This window comes from Ctenopharyngodon idella, chromosome 11 (genome assembly GCF_019924925.1).
Source record: "Ctenopharyngodon idella isolate HZGC_01 chromosome 11, HZGC01, whole genome shotgun sequence".
Taxonomy (NCBI): Eukaryota; Metazoa; Chordata; class Actinopteri; order Cypriniformes; family Xenocyprididae; genus Ctenopharyngodon; species Ctenopharyngodon idella.
In genome coordinates, this window is record NC_067230.1 from 12,492,689 (window position 1) to 12,509,109 (window position 16,421).

At 37.8% G+C, this 16,421-nt stretch overlaps 2 protein-coding genes across 5 annotated transcripts in view; both read right to left on the reverse strand.

The window, feature by feature from the left end:
• suox (sulfite oxidase) overlaps positions 1-14,694 on the reverse strand; it is a 58,011-nt gene extending 43,317 nt beyond the window's left edge. Inside the window, exon 1 of the mRNA XM_051912896.1 lies at positions 14,690-14,694. The gene's annotated coding sequence lies outside the window, so the exon portion shown is untranslated. The remainder of the gene's footprint in view (positions 1-14,689) is intronic.
• On the reverse strand, positions 336-13,637 carry dnajc14 (DnaJ (Hsp40) homolog, subfamily C, member 14). 4 transcript variants are annotated; one of them, XM_051912893.1, is made up of 9 exons: positions 13,527-13,600; positions 12,729-12,862; positions 10,392-11,710; positions 9,375-9,473; positions 8,281-8,387; positions 7,100-7,219; positions 6,829-6,989; positions 6,628-6,730; positions 336-3,365 (listed from the first exon to the last, which is right to left on the reverse strand). In XM_051912893.1, exons 3-9 carry the CDS (start codon positions 11,490-11,492, stop codon positions 3,062-3,064), a joined length of 1,995 nt encoding a protein of 664 aa, XP_051768853.1. In that variant the 5' UTR covers positions 11,493-11,710; positions 12,729-12,862; positions 13,527-13,600; the 3' UTR covers positions 336-3,061. The 4 variants fall into 4 exon arrangements, with proteins under 4 accessions (XP_051768853.1, XP_051768851.1, XP_051768850.1 ...); XM_051912891.1 differs by having other exon boundaries at positions 13,245-13,588; XM_051912890.1 differs by lacking the exon at positions 12,729-12,862 and having other exon boundaries at positions 13,527-13,637.
• Positions 14,695-16,421: the final 1,727 nt, after the last annotated feature.

Here is a 16,421-nt window from a genome sequence, read left to right on the forward strand (position 1 = left end):
ATCTAGAGTGATCTTGAGCATTTTCTTGCATATACATTTAGATCACTCTCTACAACCTCTTCTGTCTGGAGTAAACCTTCATATAATCACAAAATACATTTGTGTTGACCTCAGCACCTCAAACAGACTGCTGAAACTCTCCTCAAGTACAGTAAACCGTGTAATGGATGCATGTGTTTTAGAAAGAGCGAGTGGAATATTGCACACAATCAGTCACACAAATAAAATCTACAAAAATTTGTCAAACAATAAAAAGCAACATCTGTGCTTGTCGTTTACACAAGTCAATTTAAAGTGATCCATATTTTGTTTAAAAGGTCAGTAGTGCAATAATAAACTGTCTAATGTTTTATTTCTAGTATGCCACTTCAATTATCAGCTGTGAATAGAAATTAAATAATACTTGGCATTAACAGAAAGACTCTGCTGTAAAGCCAAAAATATCAGCCTGAAAAATCTGATGAAAGGTAAACATTTACAAAACTGAAATTTACCCCAAAGATAATGGAAACAACCATTGATTTAGTTCGGGTCAACTATTGTTACAGTGTAGTTAGTCATTTTTAGCCTTCAAGATCATTTCATCGGTAAACGTGCTGCTAATTTATCATGCACAATTTTTAAATAATTGAGTAACCACATTAAACCATTATATCCATCGCTACTCTTTTAACAGTGGAGTGACAGGCCTGACAAAGAGCAAAAAAACAAAAACAATTTCATTTAATTTCTGGAAAGTACAGCCTCTTCAAATCGTTTTATTCTTGGAATTGATCGTTTTCTTTAAAGACTATCGTTAAATAAGCGCATTTAACAGAATTAAAACTGAACATGAAAGCATCTCTGAGAACTCATGAACACATATGCATTGGTATGTTTCAGCTGAACAGAGGCAAAGCTGTCCGTGTCTTAACTCATATTGGGCCTACTGTACAAATAAAGAAAAAACTGAACAAAGACATCAGGTTTGGACACTAATGAATCTGTTGGCAGATGAATGAAATCTTTTAAGATGATTCCTGAGTGTTAAGAAGTGGTCAAAAATTAAAAGTGGACTTCTTAAAGGGAGGCTCTGGGATTTTCACATCAAAACCCATTTTTAAACTTAACTTCAAAATCTATGCATGCAGACATTTAAGGTCTACACGATTTCATTTGTGCTTTAAGTAACTTAAATTTTGATGTGTTTTTTTTCCTCACTCTAAATATAACGCACATTGGAGTGGAGTTGTCAAAAGTACCGACTTGGGCATCAAGTCACTACTGAAATTTTAAAAATATGACACTTGGAGCGCTGTTGAGCGGATTCGTAGACACTTGATTGGCCACTGTGTTCACACGCTCAACAGATATATCTGTGATTGGCTACAATGATCAACGCTTCAAAAACATGTTGTAAATAGACATCAATGACGCTCTTCACAGAGCACTTACACATACACACGAGAGCGTTTGAAAGCAGGCGGTCAGTGGACCGGTCAAAATGCTTTCAAATTCAAACACTTCTGTGCGCTTTCAAACACTCCAGTGCGTTGATCATTGTAGCCAATAACAGATATAGCTAAGTGTGTGAACACAATGGCCAATCAGAGGTGTTTATGAATCCGCTCAACAGCGCTCAAAGCGTAACATTTTTAAATTTCAGTACCGATTTGGTATAGAAGTCAGTACTTTTGACAACACTATGGAGGCTCCTGCAGCTCCAGCAAAACCTAAAGCGAACAAGTCAACAGATCCATGAAGCAGGCAGAGCATTTGATGGGAAAATCCCACTAGAATCTTCCATCTTCTGATTCAAAGTTTCATTCAATCATGTGAGCAGTTGATCCGTCTCAAGAATACTAACCCATATCCTGTCATTTTTTAATTAAAATATTTGTAAATCTATGTGAAGTGATTTAAACAATGGAAAAAAAAACCCAACAACAACTATCCACCTGAAGAAAACAAACAGGTTTTAATGTTGAACTGTTGAATTCTGGGGCTTGAATAACTGGTATCCTCAGGATCTCATGAGCTCTAAATACACCCAGGAACATTGGGAAATCTCAGCTACATGTTCTTCCTGTTCTCTTACTAGTAGCAGATGAAGAGAAAGTCATCCCTGAGGTCTGTGTGCGATTTATACATTAATCCTAATGTGATCGTATCGCAAAACATTTAGCCACATCGCCAACATTTTCCATCAGATTCAAGCCTGGCAAAAACACAGACATTTTTAAAGTAAAACTGGTTAAAAATGGATCATCATTACCCTCATGTTGTTCCAAACTCTGATGCTGTGATTTTTTTTTTTCCCAGAGGAACACAAAAGGACAATTTTTAGAATCTTCATGCAGTTGTTTTCCAAAAGCAAAGTTATTATTCACTGCTATTCATCCCTCCACTGAAACCTTGCCTACAAAAGCTTTGACCTCTTTCTCCCTAAACACCATTGGTTGTCATGTATCCCATGACCATTGCATTAAACCTGGGCCAAAATAGATAGTTATGATGGAGAAGAACATGATCAATGAACAGCTTGAGTTTGGGTCGTCACACAAAGCTATTCCAAGACATCTGAAAACATAAGTCACATGGACTACGTTTACGATGTTGGGTATTTTCTGTTCTTCTTGTGCTGTGAGAAAATCCAATGAAAAAACAAAAGGCATAAAGGTTTGGAACTGCATGATGGTGAGTAAATAGTCCATTTTTAACGTTGGGTCAAATATTCTTCAGATACACCAGGAGTCTCTAAGCACGAGTCCTTCTGTTTCTTGAAAGAGTGTGATTTCAAATGCTTGAACGTACATTAATTTGTGTCAAAACAAGAGATAAAAAAAACAAAAAAAGAACTTCAAACATGAAACGGCAAGATCTTCTTCTTGCGTCTCTTTTCGCTTGCTCCTCGATGAAATTCAATGCCATTTCATTCTGTATCAGGAAGCTTCAAAGCACCAACACTGAATGTTCAAACGAGGCCAAAAGATTTTGTCCTCGTTTTGATGCACTAGTTGGCCAATATCATGTCACAGCATGGCAACAGACAGCGCTCCACCTCTGCCTAATTTTACGTTTCTCAGCGCTGGAATGGCTTGCGAACTTTCTTGCGCCGGCGCGGGGGTTTTCCTCCTTCAGTCCAGTGTTCGCTGGGGTCGCTCCGCTGGGCCCCTGGGCTAAAGAACCCTGTTTGTGGAGACGACCCTGAAAACATGTTTGCAGTCCCTGCAGCTGCTGCAGAGGCATGAGGCGGCGGGTTTCCCGTTGGGAAGAAGCCTCCGTTAGCAGATGCATCACTGGGAGCTCCGCCCTGGAAGAAGCGGCTGAAGAAGTCCTGCAGGTCCGCAGGTGAGCCGCCACCTGCTGCATGATCTGGCGCGGATCTAGAGGACACAGACGTGAACGCTTACAATGAAGACTGTCATAAGACTGTCATAAAATCTTTTTGCATTTTGATTTTTTTTCTCATTTTCCTTCACAAGCAGGAAAATCTACTCTTAAAATGTAGACTTGTATTGCTTAATATAATGTAAATGATGTCTCATAATGAAATATGTAGTAGAAAACCCATGAAAGATTTAAATTAATTAGAAAAATCATTTTATACATATTTGGCTTTTTTTGGTGCACCGTGCGTTCTATGTCGATGACGTCAAATGTTTGCAGACGGTGAGCTACTGACACTACCCTGTTGCTATTTTTACCGCAACACAACTCGAAATATAATATACAATGCCACATTGTGCAGATTTTTTTGTAATTTTCAGTTGAAGGGCAACAAGAGAAGCGATGTAAGTCTTCACTGCTTTCCTAGTAATAAGAAGAGGAGAAAAGAATAGGGAAGTTGTGAAGAATGTGGAAGAATAAAACTTCCCAAAGATCCGCGTCTTTGTTCTCTCCACTTTCACAAGGTGGATCTGTAATCTGTAAGGTGATGCCCATGTATGAATTTCTTTAAAAATCAAACATGTAAGATTTGTTAAAACTACATGATGATTAATATAGGCGTGGTATTCAAGTCATTTTATAATATGCATGAAATGCATTTTTATTTACTTACTTATTTTTAAATGGGTATGTCATCTATTTATTTATTGTATTTAAATAGGTAAGTATATCATCTATTTTGGGTTTTTATAATCTTTCAAAATTTCAATATAAATTTTCAAGAAATTAAAGAGCGAAAATCTCCAGTGTCTTGCGCTGATAGAATGATAAGCATTCAAAATCTGACAGTAATGATTTCATAATGGCCTTTGAAAAATACCTTGGGTTGGTATTTTAACGGTCCATAATAGTCTTTGAATTCACTACCGGTCAAAAGCTTGGAATAATTATGATTTTTTTTAATGTTTTTGAAATCTTTTACTCACCATACTACATGTTTTTGATCAAAGATACAGCAAAACAGTGACATTCTGAAAGATTTAGTGCTGTCAAAATTAACGCAAAATATTTAAGGCAGCATCCGTTTTTTTCTGTCATAATTTGGAAAGCGTTATGATCACACTCTTATTCACGCAAATGCTTTTAAACCACTCAAGTGCCACAAGACAAATGAGAATGCGCTGTCTGTGAATGTCGTGTCCGTGTGACGCACACACACGACTCGTGTGCACAGAAAGACGAGCGCCAGTATCAAGATCTCTTTCGCGGTTGAACAAACAATAAGACACAGAATTATGCCAAAATGCCTGTTTTGTCAAGTATCCTCAAACAAGCAGTCTTAAATGAGTTAAATAACATCTTAAATGAACTTAGAGTTGTGAGAAAACGAGATGCAGCAGCAGTTCTTAAAGTCACAGAAGCCTAATAAACCAGTTGCTGTGATGTCTGTCATTAATGTTAATCAAAAAACAAAGGTAACAGAGAAAATTGTAGCTTTAATAAGGATTCATATATATTTAATTTAAAATTTATGCAGTGAAGACTGTAAAGTGTTTGATAACTTTATTCAATTTCCTACCTGTTAGACAGGTAGGAAGGCATTGCTAAATATGACATTTATTATTATGGGTTCGATTTTTTAAGCTCACTTATATTAAAATGTTTTATTTTTTAAAGACTAATACATTTTGAAATAGAGGGTATGCACGTGACGTCACCGCCGGTTACGCACACTGAGTGGCAAAAAGACTGAGTGGCAGCATTGGTTTTCAGCGTGAATGCTGCAAAAAACACACAAAACACATCCAAAATGGGAACAAGCTTTGCGCTTGACTGTACAAATAGATTTGGCACAAAATCTGAGGTATATTTTACAGACTGCTGAAAGCTACAGAAAAAGAAGCAAATAGAACGCTGTAATTCATAGAAACAACTGGACTCCAGGAGTCCAGGACTCGAGAGAAACGTGGATTTGCAGTTATCATTTTGTGTCAAAATGTTGGATTTTGGGGTAAAATCATACCCTATATATTGTTTTGTTATATATTGTGTTGACAACTCATCAATTAAACATTTGCCATCTTATATTCTGCATAATTGGGTGTTTTTAAATAAACACTGACAAAAAGTTTCAGTGCTGGACGATATAACGATATACATAACATTGATATGTGATCACTCCGATTTACACCTACCTATTGTAGTTATATAAAGCGTTCACAGGCAGATTTGCTTTATGCATTTCCCTGGCGTCGAAATCAGGCACATATAAATGTCAGGAAACAATTCCTTGCTGCATGTCATTATTCATGGATTAAGTTTGTTTGACATGTCATTAGGAACACTTTCGAGCCCAACCATTAGTGTAATCGTTTGTTTTACTCGCGTTTTTGCAGTTTCCCCTATTAAATCCAGTCATGCAGCAGCTCTTTTGCCACTCAGTCCAGCTGAGGGAGCATGCTCCGGCGGAAACGTGACATCAATGTATACGCTCTATTGACAGCTTTCAGTTACACTGTAATGTTGAATGTCTATAATTAATGTTTAAAAAAAAGATCAATTTCATAGACATCAGTAGCAGTATTAGTATCAGTGATACTGGCCTCTATTCATAAAAAGATCTTTAAGTTGTTTCTACATTAATTTGGAGAGTAACTGAAAATTATTACAATATAAAAATTTTAAAAACTCCAATGTTAAAATTGTGCATTTAGTTTTTTTTTAATCGATCGACAGCACTAAAAAAATTAACTAAATTAGTTAATTAAATTAGTTTTTTTAAATTAATTAAATTAGTTTTTAACAGATAAAATGTAATTTATTCCTGTGATCAAACTGAATTTTCAGCATCATTACTCCAGTCTTCAGTGTCACATGGTCCTTCAGAAATCATTCTAATATGATAATTTGCTGCTCAAGAAACATTTCTGATTATTATCAATGTTATCATGCTGCTTCAAATTTTTGTGGAAACTGTTTAGACTACCATTCAAAAGTTTGGGGTAAGTGAAAAAAGGTTGTTGTTAATACTTTTATTCAGGAATCATGTGACACTCAGGACTGGAGTAATAATGCTGAAAATTCAGCTTTGATCACAGGAATAAAATTACATTTTAAAACATATTAAAATACAAAACAGATCAAATAAATGCAGTCTTGGTGATCAAAAGAGAATCTTAATTTTTTCTGTAGCTGATGATGTTATAATGGTCTGAAGATAGAGCACTTGTCATTAAGAAAGTCAGACTGGTTGGTTACCTGTGGCGGCTGGCGCCGCTGCTACCTTTAGAGCCGAAAGAGATATGATATGGCACGCGATGTGTGTCTGGAGAGATGCTTATACGCTGACAGCCTGCCCACTCTGTGGGAACATAGGGACATGCGTCTCAGTGATCGGAAAACCTGCATACAACATATGAACATCATACAGGTCCGACAGTGTGGATGCCAATGTGTTACCAGTAATGTCAAAGACTTTGCCATCCATGAAGGCGAAGTACGTGATGCGCAGTCCCAGCATACTAGATTCAGCCCACAGGTCTCCCTCCTCGGCACTGTGCCATTTATTACATTCAGCACAGAATCGGGCCTCGCCAGGCTCACGGTCCATCTCAAAGCGCCTGTGGAAAAGACCATGCTCAGGTGAACATAGAAATGCAGCAGCATGTAACACAGATCAGAAGCTTGTACGAAAGGACAGGACTGAGAAGACAATGTCAGTAATACGCACTTGTGCTTGCCCTCACATTTAGTGCACATCATTGTGTTCATGGCTTCTTTCAGGTCGTCCTGTAGTTTGGTCAGGAACTCATTCATGGATTTTGAAAGCTCTGTAGCTGCCATACGCTTCCTGCAGACAGAACCCAAAAACAAGACATTTGTGGTTATTTCAAAGAATAATTTCTAATTCTCATTATTGTAACTACGTAACTTTAAAAATCACATGATTCAGAATTCAGCAGGAACGAAAAGGCAATACAACAGACATTCCTATGAAACAATATTTTAAACACTTTAAAAATTTGTTAATGCATCAACCAACAATGAGTAAAACATTTTGTAACACTTTATTTTACACTGCACTTGTTACACTTAACATGAACGAACTATAGTAATACCAGCAAATTGTGCATAATTACAACTACCCCTAAACACGTTGTTAATTAATAATGCTCAGTACATGAAGGTATAATTACACTGTAACAAGGATGCTTTAAAACAAAGTGCAACTAAACATTTCTTGCAGTATTTATATATCTTTGTTAACATTACAAATACAACTGTTCATCGTTAGTTTGTCAGCTCAACAGATAAAACTTTTGACTTAATTTATTTGTAAATGTTATTTGTAAATGAACATTAAGATTATTACATGCTTTAGTAACTATAATATATTTTTCATATTGGCACAATGCAAAATAACAGGAGTCATTTTTTATGCAAAATATAATTTCTTAATTTTGATTTAGGAGTGAGACAAGATGTTTTTGGGCTCTACTAGAACAGGCTTTTTAATGGTTGAATGTTCGTTATTTTGCAGCGTGTTGTGACTGGTGAAGTGCGTCGAGCGTGTTTGGTAAATGTCCTTACCATAACCGCCAGTTTCAACACACTAATAACTAACTCAACCAGGCCCAGCCCCTTTATCATGCGTATGAATTATTTAAATGAGGAATATTGTGAAGAAAACTCAAGACTACAATAGAGGCGTTTCAGGGAGTTCAGAAACAGTGATACTGATATAGAGAATAACTCCCGATGGAAGGACTCTGTAACTTTGCAGAGCTTTTTCATGATCAAACAGCAACATTACACACTAAAGAAAGATGAAAGTGGAAAAAAAGCATAATAGGTCCTCTTTTATGGCAATTCTGTAAACCAATTTAGTGGTTGTTTTCTAAAAGCACTCACAGTTCATACTCTCGCCGTGTCTCTGGGTTACTGACGATGTCCCATGCTGCTCTTAACACCTTGAAGGCCTCACCAGCACCTGGGTGCTTGTTTTTGTCGGGATGAACCTGCACACAAACAATCCATTAAAGGGTTAGTTCACCCAAAAAAAGAAATTTCTGTCATTAATTACTCACCCTCATGTCGTTCCACACCCGTAAGACCTTCATTCATCTTCTGAACACAAATTAAGATATTTTTGATAAAATCCAATGGCTCAGTGAGGCCTGAATTGCCAGCAAAACAATTTATACTTTCAACGTCCAGAAAGCTACTAAAGACATATTTAAAACAGTTCATGTGACTACAGTGGTTCAACCTTAATGTTATGAAGCGACGAGAATACTTTTTGTGTACCAAAAAAACAAATGAACGACTTTATTCAACAATATCTAATGATGGCCGATTTCAAATCACTGCTTCATGAAGCTTCGAAGCTTTACGAATCTTTTGTTTCGAATCAGTGGTTTGGAGCGCGTATCAAACTGCCAAAGTCACGTGATTTCAGTAAACGAGGCTTCGTTACGTCATAAGCGTTTCGAAATTTCAATGGTTCACCACTGGGGGGCGTGACTTTAGCAGTTTGATATGCACTCTGAACCACTGATTCAAAACAAAAGATTCATTAAGCTTCGAAGCTTCATGAAGCAGTGTTTTGAAATCGCCGATCACTAGATATTGTTGAATAAAGTCGCTATTTTGGCGCACAAAAAGTATTCTCATCGCTTCATAACATTAGGGTTGAACCACTGTACTCACATGAACTGTTTTAAATATGTCTTCAGTAGCTTTCTGGGCATTTAAAGTGTTAACTGTCTTGCTGGCAGTGCAGGCCTCACTGAGCCATCGGATTTTATGAAAAATATCTTAATTTGTGTTCTGAAGATGAACGAAGGTCTTACGGGTTTGAAACGATATGAGGGTGAATAATTAATGACAGAATTTTCATTTTTGTGTGAACTAACCCTTTAAACCTTGACAAATACATTAAACCCATAATTCATCCAACACAGACATAATACAGGTTTCAGGGCAGTGATTTTATTTCATCTCACCTGTACTGCAAGCTGCCTGTAAGCTCTCTTGAGTTCAGATTCGGTGGCATGAATATCCACTCCAAGAACGTTAAATGGGTCCAACTCCTCTTCAGGGATCTGAACCAGAGCAGCAGTTGATAATACGGTTAAAACACACTTTGGTTTCAAACATGCATCACCTGTCCTTGTAAAATTACAGTATCCAACATCAAATCACTAAGCAACATCAATATTTCAAATGCTTACTGAATGAATACAGGCTTGCACAGATTCTGTACACACAGAATAATAACAAAAATGTCTCTTTTCTAGGGTATTTGATTGTGATTGGTCAAACATTTTGGTATATTTAAGCACTGCACCAGGCAAACAATTTCCTACTAGTTTCATGTCTCTCCTATCACTCCCCTCAAATAATAAAATTATTTAAACTCAAATCAATATTTACTGTCCATGAATTTACTTTGGTAAGTAGCTGTGTAGGTAGGATAAAGTACAGTCAGTAAGTCAGTCATTAGTCAAAATAAACCCTGACATGAAGCACATAGCTGATTGTACATTATTAATACTTTAATATCCATTATTAATCCGATCATGCTTAAAGTTATGTTGAAATGGAATAAGTGTCAGATCTTTTCTTCCATATTGAAATGTACATCTGAGTGTAACGAATTAAAGAAACATCATGGTTCTTGATTGGATGCTGAGATGTGCGCATGGCTCTCAAAAGTGGAGGCAGATGAACATGAGGGGTTTTAAAGGCACAATATATAAGATTTTTGGATTAAAATATCCAAAAACCACTAGAACACTCTGAAGTAGTCGTGATTCGCCTCTCACAACATAACATGCTCTAAACACACCTCTTAAGCACACAGAATAATGTTAGTGGATATTTTTTGATGTAATCGCGCCTTTGAACAATTACGAAATCATGGCATCCGTAATCGTAATCACGATTATAAATTCGCTTAATTGTGCAGCCCCAGTGCAAACTCTTCTTTATTAACTCTAACATTAACGCTAGATCCCTACCTTGGCTAGTGCCAGCAGTCTCTGCAGCTCTTCGCCAGGTTGCCACTTGTCTGCCCCCCTGTTGGGAGACTCTGGATTTGAGCTTTCATTCATGCCACCTTGTTTAAAGAAACACCCGTGAATCCTCACGGTCAGATCTGACACTTTCCTCCAAACCCTGCTGCTTTGGAGGGCAAGCCACCATTTCCTGCCCCTCTCTCCCGCCAGCCTCCCCATGACACACCTCATCATCTGAGAGCCTGCGTTTAGCGTGGCACCAACAAATCTCAAACTGGAAAGAAGAGCGTGTCGAGCCCAACACAAAGTCCTGCCGATGCCTTCTTTTAAAGCTACAGCTGAACACCAGCTCCAGTCCAGGAACCGCCTCAAATCTTGAGTCAAGCCTGGAATATCTGAGACCTTGCAAAGCATGCGTGTTCCAAAGTCGTATAGCGCAATTCCAGACGATTCCACAGCAACTCCACAGCGGTGGGTCAAAGAGATGATGAGTTCGACAACCATATGGATGCAGGAAATGCACCAGGGGCTGACAAATTCCGCTAGGAAATCCCGACACACCATGACCAACGGCTGGATCCCGTTTTTCCTTCGTGCACGGCTGTGATTGTGCAGATGCTGGTTCCGTCGCTTCACTTGCTTGTATCTGCTGGGCCCGGAGGATGCAAAGAAGGATTTATGAGACGTGGAAGATGTCCACGATGGTGTTTGATCACAAGGCCCCTGCGCCGAGCCACTCTTCTTGACCTTTCCTTTCCTCCCGATTCCAGCATTGCGGGATCTAGACTCCGCGTTGCCCCTCAACTCATTCTCCAATTCATTTTTCCCTCCTCTTTCACATTTTTCCTTTTCAGCACTCCCATCTTCCACCTGATCCTTAGTTGTGGTGTTTTGTTCTTCATTCTCGTCTACTTCTAAATCAAAGTCTTCCTCAGGGAATTCACAATCAAATTCATCGAACGCCTCATGTTCACACTCAGGTCCCTGAGGCGGCGTCACATGACTGTCATTTCCATGACCTGGACTGCCCAGAGAAGCGGCAGGCGGACCACAGTCAGTGCTTTCCTCTACTGTCTCCCAATGTATGGCCATGTCGTCTTCCATCTTGGTCAGATATCCACAGGTTCACTCCCTCACACTTAAGACAGACATGGAAACATCCATCATGAGCTTCAGGGTGGCAGCAGACTTGGACCATGCATGCATTGTTTTAACAGCTGTCTCATATTTACAAATGAAACACTATATGGGGCCTTCAGCATGTCCAGCATTGCAGACGATCAGAGATGGACATTTCCAAATCACAGCAGCATTCTGAACCCCTGCAAATGAGAAGAAAAATCTGTCAACACACTCTAAATAGTAGTAATCTAATTTTCCCTTGTAAAAGAAAAGTAAATGATTACTCTTAAATTTTCTGTAATTTAATTACAGTTACTTCTGGTGTAACTGCAATAAATACTGTACAACAATTCTATATAAAACAACAGTGGTTTTAACATCCAAATTTAATGGATAATGTTAAAATGTATGTTTGGATGTAACCTTCTCCCTTTAAATACTTTGATTAGTTCAAGAATAATTAATGCAATAGTATATTGTTTATTTGAAAGAATTAAAAGAGCAGTTTCAAGTCTATCCTTGTATTGTTCAACTGGTTGAGGTTGATATGGGATTTAGAAAGTAAATATTAATAAGTAATCCAATATTTTTTGAGAGAGACAGTAATCTAATTACACTGTTGAAGATTTAATTAGTAGCTAGTAATTAATTACTTTTTTTTTTTTTTTTAAGAGTAACTTACCCAACACTGGACATTACATAAGACACATTCCCCCAGTTTCACAGACCAGGCTTAAGCTAGTCCTAGACTAAAATGCATGTTTGAGCTGTTTTAACTGAAAGTAACTTGTACTGACATATCTTAAAATATGTCAGTGCCACTGTTTTATCTTAAGACGCACACCAGTAATGTTTTTTTTCTAGTGTACGTTTATTAAAGTTACTTAAATATCCTAATTGAACTAAGGTCTAATCCTGGCTTAGGCTAAGCCCTGTCTGTGAAACCGGGCCATATGTTCTAGTATACGCTAACAAATTATACGCTACAACATAAAAAAAACCTACATTAACACAACTGGTTCCAGGAGTAAAAATCACAACCTTTCAATCCCAACCATACAAGACTGTGATTTAGTAATGATATATGGTTCTGCAGTAGCCATAAGTCAGTGTAATTTCAAATCTATTAAACAAAAAAAGCTGAATTGAACTCATAATCCTGTAGAGATGCACCGAATCAATCATCAATAACTATAAGTCAACAGTTTAATAACACACCCTTTGATAAAGTCACTTGATGAACATGTTCATGGAGCAGCTCCCTTTTCAAAAACTTTTTGTTTCAATTTTGTGATGATTAATCTTAGAGCTTGGTTGATGTTTGATGAACCTGAAGATTATACTGCAATTTCCTAAAGGGAAAAACGAATGGGAAGAACTTTTTATATTGAGATGTGGATTATACATGTTAAAGAATCTTCCATTGAAAAAAAAAAAAAAAAAAAAAAACATCTTACATGTATTCGGTTGAACATAATGTATTCACAATTTGCACCATAAACAAATTGTTGTTAATAATATTGTGTTAATATTGCATTTTACTGACAACAAAACACATATTACTGTTAGTGCCAACAAGTTAGCTGCTCTAAATGACCTAAAGATACACAGTTAAAACTACATAACCATCAGTTTTATCGTAACCATTCACGAAGCCTTTTCTGAACAATAAACACTTATCAGATCCATTAGAGACGTACCAGAGAATGAAATGTAAACATGTCTGGAACTTACTGAACTCTCTGTCCTGATAAAGTGTATGAGCATCCACTCCTCAACTGCTGCCGACTGAGGGTTTACATAACGTGATTGTGTTTTTGTGAATGTTTATGTTTAATAACCTTTATATCTGTTTAATCTCTTCATTTACGATGCTGTTTTGCTTTAGCAGGCATGCTAACTTAAGAACACCTACACCGAGCTGTACCGCCTTCAACACTAAAACAACAGTGTACAGGCAGCAAAGTTTATCTCGGGTCTAATATGAGTTTGAAGCAGCTCAGCCTCTTTTCTCACCTATCTTTAACTGCTTTCACTGTCCTTCTCTCTTCATTCCAGTTCACTTCCGAGTACAGCACACAAGCCTAACGTCACTTCCGTGTAAGTAACCCTTTCCTGCCAGCTGTTAACACGAGGGACGGGATGGAGTCACGTGATCATAGAAAGTTAAAAAAAAAACTTCATTATTTATTTATTTATTTATTTTTTATTGCAAATTTAGGATACATATATTAACAGTGAGAAGATGAAAAAAATACAATAAAATAAAATAGGGGGCATACAGACATCACAAGAGGTGAAATCAACACAGTATTACATTTTGTCAATGTAAAAAAATAAAATAAATAAATTTAAAGGGTCTTTTCAACAGATTCAAGGATGTTAAACGTTTTCGACATCTTTGAGTTCAAAGGCATTTTTTGACATTTTCTTAAAGGACGTAAAAAGGGACTTTATATCAGAAGAAAACATACCAAAATTGGAATTACAGTGGATAGTTCTGGCTTTGTGAAGATGAAATTTACCCAGAAGACAAAGCAGTAAAACAGTGTAATCAAGTGTAACATCCTTAGAATGAAAATCAGACAAGAAAATGATAGACTCAGTCATTTGTACCAGTTTGTTACAGCAGCAGAAAACTAACATGGTAACTTCTGACCAAAAAGACTTAGAGAATGGCCACTGATAATACAAATGTAGAATTGATTCTTCTTCAGTATTGCAAAAGGAACATAAAGAAGATACATTCTCAGAAAACCTCTTCAAAAATAAATTACAAGGGTAATATCTATGAACAATTTTTAAATGGAGTTCTTTAATTTTACTAGGGATGAAAAGTTTGTGAGGAAAAGTCCCTAAGTTATTTAAATCAGACTAAGATTAAAAAAAAGACACAAAATCAGAAAAAGAAAGGTCTCCTTGAGCACTAAACAAATCAGAAACAAATGCTGTGTTTGAAATCGCCCCCTATACCCTCATTCACTATTCCCTGCCTACTACATTACTCCACTAGTATAGTACACTGAAGGAGTGAATGAAAACGAGTGAGTGAATTCGGAAGGACAGCCGTTTTTGCATAGTTTGTGCTTGCTGTTTAACATTTTAGCAAACTGGCAGCCCCAGTAGTAAGATGAAAAGATTAAACTTGAACTCTGTCATGGAAACTAGCATGCATAAACTGTAATTAAACAATTTAATAATCAATTAAAAAGGAATTTATACCTGTATATATCATTCTGTATTTTGTTCGGTTTGGAAAATGTATGCGGGCGCCATCTTCAGGCTAGACGTGGGAATTCATTCAAGTTCAACACGCAACTCTCACAGTGCATTATGGGTATTCTCTAGCCGTTGAGCGTACATCAGTTGTACACTGTGGTGCATTGTGGGATTGAATGAGTGCACTCAATAACGTCGACTATGGTTTCGGACACCACTAGAAATGACTGTCCCCTCAAATAGTGCCCTATTTAAGGGTATAGGGGGCGATTTCAGACACAGCCTAAATGATCATAGAGAATGGCTGAATCCCAAATGCCACACTTCATAGCACTTTCGGGGCCTCGTTTATAAAATGTTGCTCAGAAACCGTCCTAAATTTGATCTTACGATCATTTCTCAGATGTGTGTACGTGTGATTAATAGAATACGCACAGAAAACGAGCGTACGCCTCTCTTTCAGATGTGAAATCTATACATCGCAAATAATCTTGAACTTGCGCGCAGCTGAATGCTTTCAGTTTTCCGCGTTTTAAATGACACCTAATTAATGTAATTTACATATAAAAGATCAACAGTCATCGTCCAAATCCTTGGCGAGTTGCAAGAATAGCTTAGATTTCCAAAATCCTTCAGTAATCTGACCAGGAAAAGTGTACGTCTGCTCAGACCCTGACGTGGCGCTAAGCACTTTTCCACATCAAAGACCGTTTTTATAAATATGAGCGTTGGCGTGGATTTAAGTGTACGCACACTCTAAGATCAAATCTGTGCGTACGCACACTAAATAAACGAGGCCCCAGGTCTTGTGGACTTACAATGACTGCCATGTGCGCGTATCCGTTAAGTCCACGAGACTGTAGGGTATCCCATTCATCATCGCGAGCACTCCCTTTGCGGCCGCTATGTGCCCTCCATGCGCACTTTAGCTGAGCCCGCAAGTTTGCAAGCTACGCAGAGGACGTTACCCAGCAGTCAAAGCCAACAGCGGTTTTCCCATAGGACGGGGAAGGTTTCTTGCGAGTTCGGTCTTTTCAGCGTGGCAAAGTACCAATTAAATTTAATTCCAATTAAGCTCTTATCGGACTCCATTTTATTATGACCTCGAATTTACGTTGGAATGTCAATTGATTATTGGTCATTTGTATAATAGTTTAGCTACACATTTGATTATTCTATTTTACTCTTTACTTTTGTTTTCGTTCATTTGGGTGCCAGAGTCGCACAGGGTCCTCGCAACGGCCGTTCAATCGGCATATCGGTTGGGGATGCTAATTTTGCAAGAGAGTTCAAATGTTAATTTCCTTTGTTTTCTCAAAGAGTAGCCCTCTCTTGGTCCAGACAGTCCAGCATCAGTCTTACAACACAATACCGGGTGGTAGCCAATACCTCCATATTGAGCTCTATCAGCTAGTCCCCTTTGACCAGCATTCCCTCAGCCGCTGGTGACGCGGACTCACACCCCGGTTAGACTTACTCTGGGGCTCCTGTTCCAGGATGATGGTCAGCACTGTCCTGCCTGTCACATCGGCTCCTCCTCAGACGCTCGTCGCAGCGACTCTACACTCCCACCATATAACCACTTGAGAAATGTATAAATGTTTTCAATTTTCCTATCTCATGATTTTCCTTTTATAAACTTTGGCCTATGTATTAATTCTCTCTTTTGAACTCTTTTGGTATTACTGTTTC